The sequence below is a fragment of the Tauraco erythrolophus genome, chromosome 1, assembly GCF_009769465.1.
Source record: "Tauraco erythrolophus isolate bTauEry1 chromosome 1, bTauEry1.pri, whole genome shotgun sequence".
In the NCBI taxonomy this organism is placed as follows: domain Eukaryota; kingdom Metazoa; phylum Chordata; class Aves; order Musophagiformes; family Musophagidae; genus Tauraco; species Tauraco erythrolophus.
The window spans coordinates 64,032,238-64,050,961 of record NC_141465.1 but is presented as its reverse complement, the minus strand read 5'-3'; the positions used below and the strand labels follow the sequence as shown (position 1 = coordinate 64,050,961).

General features: G+C 44.7%; 1 protein-coding gene across 1 annotated transcript; it reads right to left on the bottom strand.

Annotated features, from left to right (window-relative positions):
- Positions 1–410: 410 nt before the first annotated feature.
- Positions 411–15,746, bottom strand: IL1R2 (interleukin 1 receptor type 2). The gene is made up of 10 exons (XM_086615810.1): positions 15,742–15,746; positions 14,917–14,985; positions 12,421–12,551; positions 12,047–12,305; positions 9,757–9,931; positions 8,171–8,345; positions 6,950–7,015; positions 5,573–5,708; positions 3,026–3,171; positions 411–1,720 (listed from the first exon to the last, which is right to left on the bottom strand). The coding sequence occupies exons 1-10, from the start codon at positions 15,744–15,746 to the stop codon at positions 1,593–1,595; spliced, it is 1,290 nt and encodes a 429-aa protein (XP_086471936.1). The 3' UTR covers positions 411–1,592.
- Positions 15,747–18,724: the final 2,978 nt, after the last annotated feature.

Below are 18,724 nucleotides of genomic sequence, written 5' to 3'. Positions count from 1 at the left end.
TTGAAGAGTTTCTTAATTCAAGCCACATCCTAGTCTTTAAAATCCTTCCAAATATTTATTTGGCTAAACTCAGAATCGGCTATAAATGATAGCGGAAAGAAATTAGATTATGGCATCTCCCAGATGGATGTGAGTCATTCATTTCTCTAATTTGTGGGACTACATGTGGTTCTAACATTCTTACTTTACAATTTGTTTCTTTGGAGCCAATGTTTTTCTTGTGGGTTGTTTTTTTTTCCCTACAGAGTTTGAAAAACCTCTGGACTGATTTAGGTGAACAAAAAGCTTTATTTTCTGTGTCTGTGAGAGGTGTCAGTTATGGGTCTGTGGCAATCTAGACATTAAGACCGGATCTCTTCCCCTTCCATACAGATGAAGATAATACACATTATATGTGATGGAACTACTTCTCAGCTATCATAAGCGTCATCTCTCAGAAGAGAAAGTAACCAAGTCACTCTACTCATCCTGATTCTCAAAGTACAACATGGTCACTGTTTATTTATTGCTCCCTTCTGATTTATGTCAAGACTGGAATCCAGTTAGATTAACCTAACGGGCAGCGGTTTGCATCATGAGTAATTGATTTGCATAGTTCCATCTAAAGGACACAAGGTTCCTGAAGCTGTATCAGCTTTAGACTGGTGCAGACTCCCTCTATATGGGAATCTATGCCAGACTTTTATACTCATATCAGTGAGGAGATTCAGGCCAGTCATGAAAGAGTTAGAGTCACAGAAGGGCAAGATTGTACATTATTACTGGTAATGTCCAATTACTTCCAGGAATAAAACTTTGTATTAGTCAAATGACTCTCAAAACACTGAAACATCCCTCCAATTTATTTTCTTGGCAAAGAAAACAACATGTTACAGCTGTCTATGAATCTGTAGCTGTGAGATCCTGGTAGATAAAACAGAACTGAATTCTCCAGTTTACCATTATTTGTTATCTCTGGGGATATTCTGAGACAGTCCATTTAAGCAAAGAGTAATCCAAATGGTGAAAAAAACTAGATTTTCTGTGGAAAAGTTTGTAGATATACAGTTGCCATGACAACTGTATTTGGCTCTGGAAAGGGGAAAAAAGTGGCTGTTTTTAGACTGAAGTAAAATAAAATGAGTTTGAATGCTTAAGAAAACTGCATTTTCACTTTGGTGTGGAATAGTCCTTCTGTAGTAAGCTTTCTTAGCTTCTGGTTTTAGGTTTTAATGTTTTCCTTTTCCTTTTTTTTTTTAAATACAGTAAGACTATTGGAATTACAAAGGGCAAGAGCACCTTCCTTTCCCTACCTTTCCCATATCCAGGGCACATTCCTGATATTCTGTGTTCCAAAATGCTACAGTTTGCACCTTAGCTGCAAAATAATAGGTTTCTTATAATAACAAGATGCAGGTTTCCTGCATGTAGACAGCATATAAATGAAAACATATTTATAACTTGATCAGATTGGAGAAGACTTGGAGAAGAGGAAAATAGCTGGTATATCAGTCTGCTAGGAAAGCAGTTTAGTCTGAAATATCTCCGTGTTTCACGTGAAAGGTAGCCAGGCTGATTTTTGTTCTGCTGACGGTTGAAGAGTAAAGCAGATTTTAAACTTTTGCTATTGTGTATCCTTTATCGTCTCTCCGCGTCCAGCACTTGTGTATGAATATCCCCGCCACAATCACGCAGGTCAACGCAACAGGAATCACTGCAATGGACCAAGACAAGCCGACAGCTGGAAAAGAAATTAATTATTTTCAAAAAAAAACCCTCCCAGGAACATAGTTCTCAAAGTTCAAGTAAGAAGAGGAGAAATCACAATAAAAAGGATGTCTGCAAGTTAACCTTCCAGCAGGGCTGATCAGCTATGAAAGGAAGAGGCCTATTGATTGAGCACTTTGGGAAATGGGTTTGTGAGGATGAGAAGAAGAATTGGAAAACAACAGAAGGTGAAAATTTACAGTTCAATCCTTTTGCATACGTATGACTGTTTCCAACCCCTGCTCAGAGAGGCTATGTGCTTTCTATCTTAATTTGGAGGAAGCAGAGACACTCCAAGCAGGAAATAAAAGCACCATGTGGCGAGGGAGTACGTAATAGTTTGTCCACCCTCAAGCTCTATGAATAACTTTCTCATACAGAGCAGCCTATACATTACTAATAATCAAGCCAAGACAGAGCTTTTTCCCAAAATACAGCTAGTTTCCAACACCAGTGTCCATCCAGACTATTTTGGATTACTCCAGCCTATATCAATTCATGGATTCCCTCTTCTGTTGTAATACCTGTGTAGCTCATGGAAGACAAGCGCAGCACATCATCTAGCAAATCAGTACAAATCCTTCATCATAGGATGCTGGAGTGAATCACGACTTATAACTCATAAAGAAGACTGTAAATGTTCATGTGCCGTTCTAAGACAGCGTGAGCAAGCTTTGGTGATTCATCAACATCATGCAAAGGAACAATTAGCATTGCTTCACAGTGTTTTTACAGCTGGTTCTTGGCCAATGGTCTATCACACTGCAGTATTAATCGCACTGAGCTTAGGGCTTCTCTTCCCAGCACTAGGAGCCAAAATAACAACACCCATCATAATTTACACTTCTTGTTATTTTGGCGTCAGTCTGTGCATGAGGAGAAGGAACACTCTGATCTTTATTCTGCTATTGTCTTCTTTTTCTTTTTCACCACTTTTTGAGGAACTGGAAGAGATCTGGCCCTGCTGCACCCAGTGGAAGTTTGCCAGTTGTCTCAATGGAGCCATCATTTCACAAAGTGTACCTGAATTGAAGCTCTACCAAAGAACGCATATACCAGCATAGATCCTTATCTCTGCAGAAAATGCCAGTGAATGACTCACAGAAAGTGTATTTTGTGAACAGGCTATTCCAAAGTCTACAGGTGAAAGAGGCAACCAGTTTTTCCCCAAGCAATAATTCAACCCAGTACCAACTCTGACAGTATAAAAGGCTTGGATGATAATTTAGCTTTAGAATAATGGTCACAATTATCCCAAATCAACAATCAAACTTGTTACCTTCCTGCTTGACCCTTGTTGGTAGTACTTGGTAGCCGTATCTGTTCTGGGCCAGACACGTAAAGTCTGTGTAAAAATCCACTTCTTCGACAGAATCAAAAATCAGTGGCACTTCAATGAAGTTTTCACCATTTTCTATGATTTCTCTGGAAGAAAAAGAAAAATTTTATGTTAAATCCTTTAATAAACTGGCTGCAAGAAAATGTATTGAATATTTGCTCATTTCTGAACTAGCCCCTCAGCATTAGAGGATGCCTGTGTCTTCCAGCGCAGTTGTGCCTACTATTTGAGTCTCAGCATTCAGTACTTATCCTGCACTTGTTGAATCTTCCAGGGAAAAAAGATCTGGATTTGTCTTGCAAAAATCAAGAAAAAGGAGGGAAAAAAAGGCAAGCAGAATTCTTTATATCTTTGAGCTCTCTACAAAGCATTGTGAAAGGACTTAATTCTTTCTCTCTGACCACCTACTCATTTCTGAGATAAATTCTTACTGGAGGAGGACATAAGAAGAACATAACCCTGCAAATGCTCATTCAGCAGACTGAACCACCATTCCTGCCTATCATGCATTCAAAGCCAAGAGCTCAATCCAAGAAACTGTCTAGAAGGTTTCCAGCTTATTTCAACCTGATTGTTTCACCAGTCAAACTATTTAAAAGTGGTTTTCTAGCTGTGGTCAGACATTGCCTCTTGATCTCTTTTAGTCATTGCTGGAGAAGCTGTCCAGTTGCTCTTTAACAATCTGATCATGTGTTTGCTATGCACTGCACCAGCGGCATTCCCTGTGTGCTCCTCCCAGGATTGTACCGCAGGAAAGCAGCAACATGGCCATGGGTGCTTTGCCAGAGATTTCTGTGAGGAATTTGTTTTCCTGGTGGCATTAGACCTGCTTTGACTTGCTGCCATTCTAAGGGCTTCCAGCAGAACTGGGATGTCTCACACACCGTGGGCTCCACATGACCCCTGCCTGGCTTGGTCCCTGTCCTCGTGCAATTATACAATAATATGTAACAGAAACAATGATAGTAATAGTAATAATAAAAATTATTTTTAAAGTCCAAGTAAGAAAGCACATATGTGCTACTCTATTCTAAAGCCTGAAGAAATTATAGCTGTTCCACAGTAGATTTTGTAGCTCCTGCCCATGAGTTTCAGGCCCTCTCACTTATCCATGTAAACAACATTATCGATTAATGGTCTCAGTCAAGGTGTGGGGAATACAAAACACATAAGGACCCAGGCGTACAGCTGAGTTACCATGTTACTTCTGGCTGCAGCTGTGCAATAAACTAAACATGGCCAGGTTGTTATCTGGCACTGATGGCCATGAATGGCCAAAACCAGCTCACATCCATAACTGTTAAATGCCCTGCTCCCTCAAAATAAGGGTGCCACATGACCAGACACTGTTGGGAATGGTCCCTGCCCCGACTCTGTTGGGAATGGTCCCTGCCCCATGCTAAACCCTAATTGATAGCCAGGAGCTCTCTGGGAAGGTGCTAGCCGGTGAGTGACCAGTTTAACCACTACCAGCAGAGGCAATGGCATCCCAGCGCCCAGGAACCTTCCCAGCTCTGTCCACCAGTACAGGCAGAGCCACCATGACCCAGGTGAGGGTGATGATCTTTGTGGACACTCTCAGCTTCATCAAATGAGAGATAAAACATGCTCACTTGGACCTCAATGAAGAGATTTCAGTCAGTAGGTTTACTTCACGTTTGCAAAGCACTAGAAGCATGACTGAACGTGGCGAGTTAGCGCTGCTCAGGTGACATGTCACAGGTACAGAAAGCAGATCTTTTTCCTCCTTTCCTAGCTGAGAAAAGCCTTGAGGCACGCAGCTATAAGGCAGCTGAGAGAAGGCTTCGCAAGACCAGGGGAGACAATGGATCAGGGCAAGATGATGTGAGACATCCTCCTTCTCCCTCCCACCAGCATTCCCCCCAGTGCTTCCCTGGTGTCAGCTCTAGCATTCACTGGATGTCTCTGTGAGTCAGTTTAACTCACCAACATGGAAAGGAGCAAGCCTTAGGGGAAAAACAATGGTATTTAAAACAAACAAACAAACAAACAACAACAACCAAAACAAGAAACAAAACAACCAAACCACTGGATAATTTCCTGTTGCCTTAGCTGTTCAGAGAACCTCATGAGTGTCAGGGGGAGGATGTTGCCATTCTGCTGCCCCGGGGTGAGGAGAGAGATAAGAGAAGCACTGGGAAGGATCCAGTCCCATTGCTTTCCACTGCAGTCAGCTCTTACATCAGCTCAGCTGCCCATGAAAATGTGCTTCAAGTTTAAGCCTTCAAGTTGGCTCATTTGCAGTATACCATGAATAAAAATCAGAGATAAAGAATTTACTTCACCCTGACTAGTTTGGGTTTAGGGTTTTTTTGTCTTACCTGTCTGTTCTTTTCTCTGCTCTCACCTTCATCTCCGATCTGTCCATATCCCATTTCACTACCTGGCATGCAGCTGCACTGAGAGCCCCTGTCACGCTGCAGGTTAAAACAACAAGCACAAGGAAACACTTTCAGCCAGACTTACTGTCGTTCCCCCTCTGTAACTCTGCTTTGCTTGTAAACCACGTCGACGGCGGTGTCATTCGCTAGCCATTCCACGTCAGTATGGACGTGGCTGCTTAGTCCAACAAACACTTTGCATGGGAGAGTCATCTTGGAGCCTGTTGGTAAAAGAAAAGGTTAAAAACCAAGTCGAATATAAGTGGAGAACTACTCTTTCTCTCGGTGAAAACCAACATCTCCAGTGGGAGATCAAGTTCCCACACACGTCAAGCACCACTACATTCAGAACTGACGTTAAACCGCAGATTGCTTTTGATCCGCCACTCCTTGGCAGCAAGACCCTTCAGCTTGGCAGTCCTTCTCGCTGCTAACCAAGTTATTTTCCCATTGCAACAGTTAGCAACTCTTGCACTAGACACATTCCTCAGCAGGCAAAGCTGTGTTCCTGTGGCCTTGCTCCTTCTGACGTATTGCAGCCCAAAGGGCACGGTGTAATCCACCACTCTGAGGCAACTGCATTAACCAGCAGTGTAGCTTCACTCAGAGATGCTGTGGGCAAGGGCATTCAGCTCAAGGTGGGACCTCTAGAGATAAAGCGATGGTGCAAAAATTCAGAATTTTTGGTGTAATTATTGTGACTCAGAGCTAAGGATGAAGAGCCTTCAAACTGGTGCATATCTATATTATATGAACAACACAGAGCTCAATAATGCCTACGAGTTTATTATTATATCTATGCAAATAGTGATAAAAGGGATATGAAACACTGCACAGAGACAGGCCAAAAAATATGACTTGGTAGTCCTACACGGACAGAAAGAAAAGTGGCAAGGAAAACTAAGATTCACAGGACACAGCTGGGTACGTAGTACCCAAGTTAAAAAAGCTTAGTGTACCTGGTATTTTCTGGGGAGAGGAAAGGCAACAGAAATTTGTTGTCATAATACAATCTTCAAAGAAAAATTGAGATCCTATCAAGATACTTTCTAACTAACAACAACTGCCTAGTTCAAACAGTAAAAAGCAATGGAAAACATCTCCTCCCAAAAGAACTAGATGGCTCATTCAAAGCCACCGGATAGCCTAGATCGATTTGAGAGAATATGGAAAACAAATAGTTTTTAGTGAAGGGCAACTCTGAGCAGCTGATCAAAGGGCACAAACACGCTTTTCTTGCTTTGTTAGAAGCTAAAATCCACAGCATTTCTGCAGCTTCTCCTCTATGAAAGATGGCATCTAGTTGTAGACAATAAGGAAAATGTACTCCAGCACCGACCCTTGGCTAATATTATCAAAATCATAAGAAACACAACAATTTATGCCAACAAATTACACCATAAGAGGACCTGCTCTAATTTTTCTCTGGTTAGATTGTTGCAAACATAATGTTGGGCCTTACCAAGAGCAGCCGATGTTGTCTTTTGCGTTGGGTACACAATTATTGGGGTAATTCTCTTTTCTGGTTCTGGAGAGAGAAAGAGAGCAGAGAGTCACTGCTGTCACAAGAGAAAATTTGGGCATAGAAGTGTGCTGCTTTACTCAGCGTCTTTCATCTCCCAGTAAAGCATCTGATTATTAAACCCACTGGCAAAGAGAGAAATTCCGATTACAAGCCCAGGGGTCTGTGTTTGTGGAGACAGGATCAAGTTCACATCTCAATCCTGAAAAGCAGTCGCGTACCGCACCCTGAGGAATTTACGGCTGCCGAGTGACCCTTGCACACCCGTTTCACGCTCGCAAGCACAGAAGAGCCAGGAGCTCACGCGGAGAACCGACGCGCCCGTGACCGAAGGCGACGCCCTCAGCGGCCCCACCCCGGCGAGGCGTTCGTGTTTCAAAAGTCACTCCCAGCAGCGGGAACCCTCGGGCCGCCCCCTCCGAGGGCCGCCCCTCCGCAACCCCCGCCGGTGCAGGCGGCGGAGCGCGGCGGAGGGGGCTGAGCCCGCGGGAGGGGCAGGGCGGGACGAGGGGGCGGGACGAGGGGGCGGATTATAGACGGGGAGATGGGCGGGGCGAGAGGCGGGGGGCGGGGCGAGAGGCGAGAGGGCGGGGTTATAGGCGGGGAGATGGGCGGGGCGAGGGGCGGGGGGCGGGGCGAGGGGCGAGAGGGCGGGGTTATAGGCGGGGAGATGGGCGGGGCGAGGGGCGGGGGGGGCGGTGGCGGCGGCGCCCGGGCACGCCCGCCCCCTGCTGGCCGCTCGGCGGAGCAGCTCCCCGCCCCTCCAGGCACCGCCCCCCCCCCTTCCCCCCGCCCCGTTTGCGAAATAGCAGCTTTCCCGCATTCCGAGCGAGCGTTCAGCGGTTTGTTTCCTAAGCCCTCTGAAGTCGTTCGCACTGACCTCGCCCCGCCCAAGACACAAATTATTCGGATTAGCAGCCACAGGCGCTCGGAGCGTCGAGCTCCGCCTCCCGCAAATCTACGGCGAGTCAAGCAAAGGAGTGACCCCAGCCCCACCGGGATGCTGGGGGAAACTCATCAGAGCCAAAGCCAGCACCCATGGAGTCCCCCTTTCCTTGGCAGTGCTTAGAGGCCGAGTGTCAGTTCTTCTCCTGAGTTTCATTAGCAAAGAAGATATTTTCTTGACTGCTTTCTTAAATGTTTTCAGAGACCGGTATTTACCAACAGTCTTCAGTTGAATTGTTCTTGTGATTTCATACGTTACACCTTCATACGGAAATGCCAGCTTGCAGGTGTAATAGCCAGCGTCTGTAGGTAGCACAGAAGTCATGATCAGAGAAGTCGAACCTTTCAGAATTACGAATCTCTCATCGTTGTCTTCCAAAGGCAGAGCATCCTGGAGAAAGGACAGCAGCTGGTGTTAGGGCTCAGGTAGGTGTAGTTACACTCTAGGCAACTTCCAGATAACATTACTTATCCTTGTCTCTCTGTTATTAAAATTTCACTCATCACTGGGAAATCCTAGCAGTTCCACTTTCCCACTAAAGGGCTAATTCTTCAAACATGTATCCATCTCTAAAATGTTCTGAGGCACTACACGAAGTGTGAAGAATCGCTGTTTTTGTCTACCTATAATGTGTGTGTCTAGCTTTTCAATAAAGTGCGTATTTTAAGACAGAAAAGATATAATAGGCTCTTTCCTGAGTCCTCTTAAAAGTAATCATCTTAGACATTCTTCTAAGACAAAACCATTTTAGTAACCATGAAGGTTTTCACAACATTATTACTTTCCAGACATGACCTCATAAGAGGAATATTCTAAGGCATTCTTCAAAGACAAATGCTAGTAATCCCGCAGGTTTTCACAAAACTAGTACTTACCCTACATGATCTCACAAACTGTGATGAATTCCTGCTCTGTATCACTAACACTTTGTTCACACATGGGTTGGAACCCTGCTAGGAGCAATGATGCTCCTTCTCCATGAAGGCGGGATAGCTCTTTCTAACAGTTGTAGCAAGAACAATTTTGAGGGGGACAGACTTTTACTTGGATAAGGGGGTTACAGCCTGCTTCCGAAGGGAAACCTGAGCAGGAACATTTTGCTGAATCGGGGTAGATTTAAACTGAAAGAGGGCAGATTTAGATTAGATATAAGGAAGAAATTTTTCACTCAGAGGGTGGTGAGGCACTGGAACAGGTTGCCCAGAGAAGTCACGGCTGCCCCATCCCTGGAAGTGTTCAAGGCCAGGTTGGATGAGGCTTTGAGCAACTTGATGTAGTGGAAGGTGTCCCTGCCCATGGCAGAGGGGCTGGAACTAGATGATCTTTAAGGTCTCTTCCAACCCAAACCATTCTATGATTCTATGATTCTGAGGTGTCAACCATGACATAGACACTGTTGTATGAAGCCAGCCTACGTATTGCGTCCTATGGTAACAACGATAACTGCACGAGGTAGAGAATCTGATTGTAATGGGAGTGTAAATAAAAGCTAAACCAAGGTATAAGAAGAATCCTGGCCTAATGAAGTGGAAACCCTGGAGTCGGGGTAGGTAATCTAACCTTAAAAATAGTTACACTGCTGGTGAGAGCATATAACATGTGGAGCACTTCACCCTGTGCTGAGTCCACCACGGAGAACTTTTCTCAAAATAAATACATCTGCCCTAAAATTCCCAGTACATTCTGTCATGATCATGACTTTAACAACATGATGTTCAGGAGAAACGGAAAGTGGAGATGTATGTGCCTTTACAAACAGGTTGTGATTAGGCTTCACACAAAGAAGAGGTGAGAGTTCTACCTTGTACCACTTGAGCTCCAGGCTTGTCCTATTTGGTGTAAAATCCCACAGGTCAGGGCAAACGATCTTTCCAGAGGTGAAAGTAAAGAGGACTTGGAGGTAGGCAATCTCCCGAGCAGCTGTTTTCTCCACGACTGTGAGGTGGATGGAGACCTCGGCACAGTAGGAGGAGTTCCTACGAACAGAGCGGGGAGAGGTGAGCACCCACCAGCAACAAGGGGAACTCAAGTGACACCCTTGGTTTCCTCGTGGGTCCGTTTCCCTCCTTAGCAGTTTCTGAGAGCCCAAGACTGAGATCATACCAAGAGGGATCCTGGAAAATCCTGGTACTGTTTTTTTTGGCACAATCTAAACACATCGCTGACACGTCTACCTCGGAGCTTCAGTCTTTTCTTTTCTTTATTGTACACCAAATTTGCTGTGTACCTTTAAGCTACGGCATGATTTTAATTTTGCAAGGAGGGGGAACATGTTTGCCTAAACAGTAGCAAGGGTGTCATGAACCCTCCGCCATTTCCTTGAAAGAGGTCTTGACTGTGAAAACCCTGATGGTTGGGACCTGAGGATGAAATAAAAAGCTTAAAGCATGTATCAAAATACATCTGCAGCTACTGTTGCACCACCAGTAGGCATTTCTGTGAGCATGTGTTATTTTGCACAGAAAAGAAGGCATTCCTGCTTTCAAAGCTTTGCAATATTCAACTTTTCTTTCTGGCCCCAAGTGACAATTGCTTCCAGTCACAAGGAGCACCAAACTGGGGGAGACAGGTGCTTAAACTATGTCCTCTGAAAGCCTGCCTTGGAGATCCTTCCATCCAGGGCAGTGCCTGAGGCTATGACCTCCTGGAGAGCAGCTGGGGGCTGTGAGCAGACGGACTTGCATTAGTGCTAGGACGCGGTGGTTGGCTGTCACCTATGGGTCAGATGCCTAAATCCAAAATACTTGCTCAGCAGAAGCAGAGATCTGTGATAGCTTTCTTCTACCCTCATTTTACAGTGTTGAAAAAAATCTGGTGGCTTCCCTGTGGGGTGATTCACAAAGGAAATACAATTTGTTTGTACTTTATTAGTCCCATAATACTGTTAGTGATAATGCTACGTACTCAGCTCTTGCATATCTGTTTCAAACAGATTTCACAGCATTGTTCTATAGCTGTTAGTAACACTGCCACAGTTTTACAGGTTGAGGAACTGAAGCAGAATAGTCCAAAAAATGGATTAAAAAGCACCCTTGAAGGTCTCAGGCAACTACTTTGTGCTCTAGGACAATATTTGCAACCTTTTGTTATTCTGGCCTCACTATCAAAATCTCCTCTTCTGCCCCACCACTGGCATCGCTGCTGAGACATGCAGAAAGGCCAATCCAATACGTTGAGTGTGATTTATTAACTGGAGTACTGCCTGTCCATCTCTTCTACTGCTGACACAGGTCACTCACAAGTGTTTTCCACTATAGACCCCAGAACAAGGTGCCAGTTGCCAGACATGTACTGAGGGGCTGACTGGATGGAGGAGCTGGCAGGGAACAAGGACCTGGGACATCTTCTGGAGTTCAGGCTCTAATGAGGACAGGCATTTTCGCCTTCCTCAGTCTCCCACAAATCCAGACCCTGGTACCTTTTTTGAAACTGTACAATGGGCTGTCAGATTATAAACACTAAGAAAAAAATGACCAGCAGGGTTGAAAAAAGCCATGGCTCAAGTCTCAATCCATTGCAATATATCAAGTCTGGTACCAGTCTTGTAAGTTCACACTGGGTCTCATGAAAGATCTTCCAGCAATACCAAGGCAATCAAATGCTGGTTTAAAATGTGAAGTAGAAGAAAAGTAAAGACCAGGGATAAGGATGAAAGAAGAAGGAAACCACTGTAGAGCCATGGTTCTGTGTTATATACTTCGTGAGGAAATCTGAGGTGCAAACAAGGCTGTTTTGCTTCTTTGGAGCTGTAAAACGAGGGTTGTATTCTGCAGAATCCCCTGCCTGCAGCATATCCCCACTGACTGGCTCATAAATAAGCTGGAACAAGCTCTCTGTACACTGTTTCCTCATGAGATTGTAGCCAGAGTGGCAATACTCTGTGACAATTTATCCAGATTTCAGTATACATCTATCTATAGGAGAGAAAATGCATTTAAGAGCTCTGACTTTCCACATCTTTTTCTCTAATGAAATCAGTAAGAAAGCCTTACCCAGACATACTCTGAACCTAACTGGCATTTAGAATCAAGCTAATGTATTTTAGACATAGTCATCTTTTTAGTGCACTGGATTTTATTTTAAATACCCACCTTCTGGTGCAGATATACACTCCTGAGTCTTCTAGCATTGCTGGTAAAAACCAGAGCGCATCTCCTTTTGCCCAGATTCTTGGATGTTCATCTCTTCCTGATAGCATGGTTTTTGAATCATTTTTATACCATGTGATATTAGGGGTCAAGGCAGAAAAATCCAGATGTTTGTATCTGGGGACAGGGCATTTCAGAACCACAGGTTCTCCATGCAGTTCATAGTAGTGTTTGAAAAACACGGTGTGATCTGGGCAGTTTTCTATATAAACCAGAGATATTTTTACATTACTGTTAGCCAGGTACATTAAAAAGAAGGGAGAGGGAGATGCAAAAACAAACAAGCAAACAAACAAACAAAAAAAGCATGCCCTTACCTGTGCTTTTGACTTGCTGGAGTCTGAAAGCAGAGGCACCTGCTGTGCACATCACCAGGACAAAGAAGACCCCACACATTTTTTCCCAGAGGAAATCAGAAGGAGAAAACCGAAGAAAAGCGTCTTGAAATCTACAGGGAAGTTTGTTACAAGACAGAAAATACAATGAAAATACTCAATGTTAACTTAAGAGTTAATTACTCTTTTCCTCACTTCAGACCTGGTGAGCTTTGGTTCACCCTCAGCGAGCAGAAAGGCTTCTTCATCCCAAGTTTACGGGGCTGACTTGTGGAACAAGAGCATCTGGCTTGGCATGAACACATCACTTCTGTCCCTTTCCTTTCGCTCCAGGAGATGCAAACAACATACCACAAGATGCTGCTGTCCCCACAGCTTTTCAGTGCAACAGCTACGGGTGGAAAAAATCTCTCTCTGCTTATTTTGCAATGAGATGTGACCAAGGCATGGTCAGCCGATCCGAGTTAGCTGTAGTGTAGCTAACTTGGATGCACACAGGAGCAAAGATGCAGCAGGATAGACTTTAGCTCCTTAAACAATCACTCTGGGTGTCTCCCAAGGTTGTAAGATCTCATTAAATCCTGTGTCACTTTATCTTCCCCACTACGGCTACCAAACTAGGCCAGCTAACATAGGCCAGACTGCAGGCAAACTCCCTGCTATAAGCAGAGCCAAGATTTCAGTGTCTCCAACAACTCTTTCTCTTGGGACAAAAAACTTTAACTCCCATGGCATGTACCCCCACCCTGCTGTTGGTGCACAAGCCAGTTTTCGGCATGGATGTTATTACTATCTCTGCTAAAAAAAGATGAGGAAAACTCTAACAACTTGTCCGAAAAATCAGACATAGTGACACTAAGGGAAAACGACTAATCGCTGCCAGTCATTCATTAATTCTCATCTGTACTGGCCCGGCATGGGCGAGGCAGCTTCTGCGCACATCACTGAGCGCTTTCTCCTCTGCCATGAGGTTTCATCTGCTGCTGCTCAGTTGATTGATTACATGTGGCTTGGGCTGTGCAGCTGGAGCTCTTGCCAGTGAAGACTGAGGCAAAGAAAACATTGCGAACCTCAGCCTTCTCCATATCCCGGGTAGCCAGGTCCCCTGTTTCCTTCTGGAGAGGGCCTACACTTTCCCTAGATTTATTTTTATCACTGACATATCTATAGAAGTTTTTCTTGTTGCCCTTGATGTCCCTGGCCAGATTTAACTCTATCAGGGCTTTGGCTTTCCTAACCTGATCTCTGGTTGCTCGGACAATCGCTCTGTATTCTTCCCAGGCTACCTGTCCTTGCTTCCACCTCCTATAGGCCTTCTTTTTGTGCCCGAGTTGGTCCAGGAGCAACTTGTTCATCCATGCAGGCCTCCTGGTGTTCCTACCAGAATTTCTCTTTGTTGGGATGCACCACTCCTGAGCTTGGAGGAGGCAATCCTTAAATATTAACCAGCTTTCTTGTGCCCCTCTTCCCTTCAGGGCTTCATCCCATTGTACTCTAGCGAGGAGATCCCTGAAGAGGCCAAAGTCTGCTCTCCTGAAATCCAGGGTAGTGAGCCTGCTGTGCACCCTCCTTGCTTCCCTAAGTATCTTGAATTCCATCCCTGCCCATGGCAGGGGGGTTGGAACTAGATGATCTTTGAGGTCCCTTCCAACTCTAACCATTCTATGATTCTATGATTCTATGTTACCTCAATGCACCACAGGCAAATATACATAAAACATGCTATATATAGGCACCAGTTTATGCTCTTTGTAAGGTTTTTGTGTGCAATACAGTACATATATGCACGTGATACATACTATTTCCATTTTATGTACAGAAATGTAAATTGCATGCATTGGACATTAGCCTGGCACTATGATTGTCCCATAGGATGAATATTAAATGACCAGACAACTACTTCAAATTGTATCCAAAACCAAAAACATTTCTACTAGTATAACACAGTCATATTCATAGGTACTTCCCTTCAGGCATCTTCTGTGTATCCCGTCATGCTCATTTTTACAATGAGGTTTTAATCAAAATTTCTCCCTGTTCTAGTAGCTATATTTATGTGACACCTGATAGTTTGACTATAATAAACTGCTTCCAGCTTGTTGTCATCTCTACAACACCACAAAGCCAACCTCTTGCTCAATAATACTGCTTCATAAGCATGGGTCATCTGCCCTACTGCTAGATCTGCAAGAGTTTCCGGGACATAGGCATGGAGCTGTAGCCTCTCTCAGGGACACATCTGGACTAGGTGCTAGTGGCTTTGTCTGCAGCATTAACAAGCTTCATGGTTCACATGTAATATCCTGTAACAGAGGAGTTTCTCTCTTATTAGATACTTTGCCTGATGAAAATACTTGGTCATTTTGTTGAGAGCTTTCCAGTCCCTTTGGTTTAGTATCTAACAATCTCCATAAGACCTACATGATTTGAGAGTTTAGGGGAGGTTTTTACTCCCAAATTTCCATCAGATTCACTTACCTGTGCTTCTGCAGTCTTTCAGCAATTAGCTTCTCATGAAAAGGTATGACGAAAATTGCTAGTGAGGACCTTATATAGAGTTTAACCCAACACACAGCGGAAATTTGTCTCTTGTTGCCCAATCAGATTTGTGTCAGAACCAAATGACATTTTAGACCCACCTTTCTTTCCTTCCGTAGAGTGAGGATGAGAGAAACAGAGACACAGAGAGAGAAAAAATATGTATTTGGATTTCCCAAGAAAGGGGAAATGACTGCTAAATATATGACTAAATTTCCCTTTTTCTGACGAGCAGCAGTTTGCTTACACTCGTGTCTTCACATGACTATTTCACGCTCTACCTCAAATTAAAATTTCTCATGGGTAACAAAAGGTGTCCTGCAGCATAGTCAGCAACTAAGTAATTGCGATCTTCACATAATGTGGTTTAGCCAGTTCTTCATAGACAACACACAAATCTTTTGTGATTCCCCAGATCACTTGTGAATCGCAGACGGGTTGATTCTCCTTTCTTTCCATAACATCCATCTCAGTGTCAAGGTTTACAGTAAGGCTCTCTTTGCAATGGAATATAAAGAATTAACAGATATCTGCAGATTATGGTGTCCAGGCTCATAAGCAGAAGGGGTAAGAAACAGGTTATGAATTGTGACAATAAGTTGACCTCTGCCTGGTTAGAAAAGGGAAATGTAGCAGAAGACTTCAGTCTGGAACTGGACCACAAGCCAATTTTTCCTATGTCTTGCTCTGACACATGATGCATCCTGCAGGTGACCTGGTATTACTTACAGCCACTTGATCCCTCAGGGAGCAGCTGTCTCATACTGCATCGTTGCTAGCCCAGGAAGGCAACGTGTGGTGTCTGGCTGACTGGCCGGACCTGGAGTTAGCACACAGATCCCTGCTCACAGACCTCAGTAAAATACATCCTTCCCTTGGGCTTCATACACCTCAGCTGAGCAGCCCTGATCTGACCAGGTAATGACTGAGTAATGAAAACAATAATTGCAGTAACCATGTAAGAACCATTTTTTATTTAACCCTAACATAATTCATTAACTCTTTAATTAACTAATATCAGCCTCGGTTGTACTCGAGACCTCAGGATATTGTTTAAGAGATGAAAAGTTATTACTTTTTCAGACCATGCTGCCATCTTCTACAGAGAAAAGAAACACACAGGTGATGATATCTATTAATATACTACAGTCTTTAAGGATGTGTCATATACTTGGGTTGCACATATTCTTTTGTGCAGGCAATATTGAGTGCATTACAGCAACTTCAGTAAATAAAGAAAATGAAAAAATCACAAAGCCCCATATTTCAATCTGTAATGGTCTTTACAGTTTCTATATCACAATCAACACAGTCATTGTTTCTATAGCTATCAGCACCATATCAGGCTGATAGCTCTCAGGGTTTCTATAGCTATCAGCACCACACATGGCTGCCTGGTTTCCTTAAGCAGTCCTGTTATCCATGAACCTGAAAGGCTGATAATGCACCTAAAATTAGTTACTATCCTGTGGTGCTTCGTTTTCTCAGTGAAAAGAAAGAACTCATCTCCATTGACACTAAACTCCCACATTTGGGCTTTCAGACCACTGGTCTGGCTTTCTGGAGCCCCTGCACTTCATTCTGAGAACCTGACCTCATGAATTATAAAAATATTTGACTCCTTCCTTTTCCAGTTCACTGTATGGCAACCAGACAGGACTGTTGAACTGGGTGACTTCTCTTATATTAAGTCTAAGTTCAGGCTGTTGCTATACTAGTAACTTAGGCAATAGAGGTGGGAGTCTCTAATGGTAACCCTGGTCACAGACCCAGCCAAGTTCTCAGCAAATAACCCAGATATTTACCAGATGCAAAAAGAGAAAAACTGCAGGAAACGAGGTTTGATGTCTTTGAAAAGATTGCATTTATCAACTGGTGCAAACATATTCATTGCATTCACTGAACAAAGCCATCTGACAGCAAGCTATTCCATGAGCAGCAGAACTAGCATCTCTTGTTTTCTGAAGATTTGTGTCCCATGCCCTTAAGACACACAGATATATCCCTCCACTGCGGCCCCTTCTGCTCTCCTTCCCATCATGGCCTTTCCCCACCACACTCCAGCACTTTCTTTCTCCCCACTTTATGTCTTCTCCTCCCATCTCTCCCATGACTAGTTTGTCCAAGCCAGGTGCAGCACATACTTGGGCTCTCTCATGACAACATTGATGCCAACTGGTCATCTTGTCGTTGCCCATCGGCACGTGTGAGGACTGGGCTCTGCCTGACCTCCCCCCCGTGAGGCAATACTTTGGGTTTCCCATCTTGTTGTGGTTTTAGGCCGATCCGGCAACTAAACTCCACACAGCCACTCTCACTCCAGTAAAGAGGAGAGGAGAAAAATATAATAAAAGGACTAAGGGTCGAGACACGAACAGAGGGAGCACCCACCAACCATGGTCCCGGGCAAAACAGACTCGGCTTTCTTAAAACAAAACAATTTATTAACAGTTACTTAAAAGAATAAAGACAAGCAAAACCAGTTACTTGAGAGGATAAAAAGAAAACAAGGCCAGATCTCAAAAACAACACCTCTCCACCCCCCCTTCCTTTTTTTTCCCAGCTCTACCTCCTCCCCTCAGCGGCGCAGGGGGACAGGGAATGTGGGAGTGCAGGTCAGTTCATCCCATGTTGTTACTGTACTGCCGCTCCCCTCTTAAAGGAGGAGGAGTTCTTACACCATTTTCCCTTGCTCCAGTGGATCCCCTACTCACGAGGAAAATCCACAAACTTCTCCAGCGTGAGTCCTACCCGCAGGATGCAATCCTTCCCCATCGGATTGCTCGGGTGCGGGCTTTACCACAGTCTTGGATTCTTAGGGAGTTGTTGCCACTCGCTCTGGTGTGGGTCGTCATATAGACTTTAAATGCGTAAATGCATCTCTACCTGTGCCCATGCTTCACAATTGTCCTCGGGCTCAGGCATCTCCTTTAAACAAAACATCTCCCCACTGACGGGGGTCATCCCATGGACTCTAGATGCGTACCGTCCTCAGGCCCAGGCATCTATTCTCAACGTGGGTTTTCCATGGGCTGCGAGTGGGTCTCTGCTCCCCCGGGACCGCCATGGCTGCAAGGGGACCGCTTACTGTCTCGCCACCGGTTGCAAGGGAAACTCAGCTCTGGCACACCTCGTCCCGTTCCATCTTCACTGACCTGGTGTCTGTGTGGCCGTTTCTCTCAGATCTCAGTCCTCTCTGGGTGAACTCGGTCCAGTGGGCACCCCGGGAGCGGGGCTCTCCCCGAGTTCCCCAAGCGGCTCCTCCGCCGCCATTCTCAGCGGGGGGGGCACCGGGGAGTGGGAACCATGCCCCCCCCCCCTCTCCTCGCTCCTGGGCAAAGGCACACACACCTTTCCAGTTCCAATTCACAGAGGCACCGATTGGCTCAAGCCCCGAGGGGGATGGGAGTCTGATCTGGTGGGCAGCTTCTGCCACCAGAACCTCCCCCCCTTCCCCCCATCAAACCATGACACATCTGTACACACCACCAGTGACCAGTTTTCATCACATTTCTACAAATGAGTCTACAGACTCTTTGAAAACACAGACCCTTGGAAAATACAGATGAAGAAGGCTAAAGGATTCAAAGTGAATTTATAGTGCCATCCTGCCTTAGAAAACTAAACTAAACCCAAATAGCTACAGAGTAGCAGCGCAGTTCCCAGGTAGCATAATGTCCTCAGATAGAAGGATCAACACCTTTAATCAACTTTCTTCAGGAAAGCTCTGTCCCGGCTGTCTTTTTAC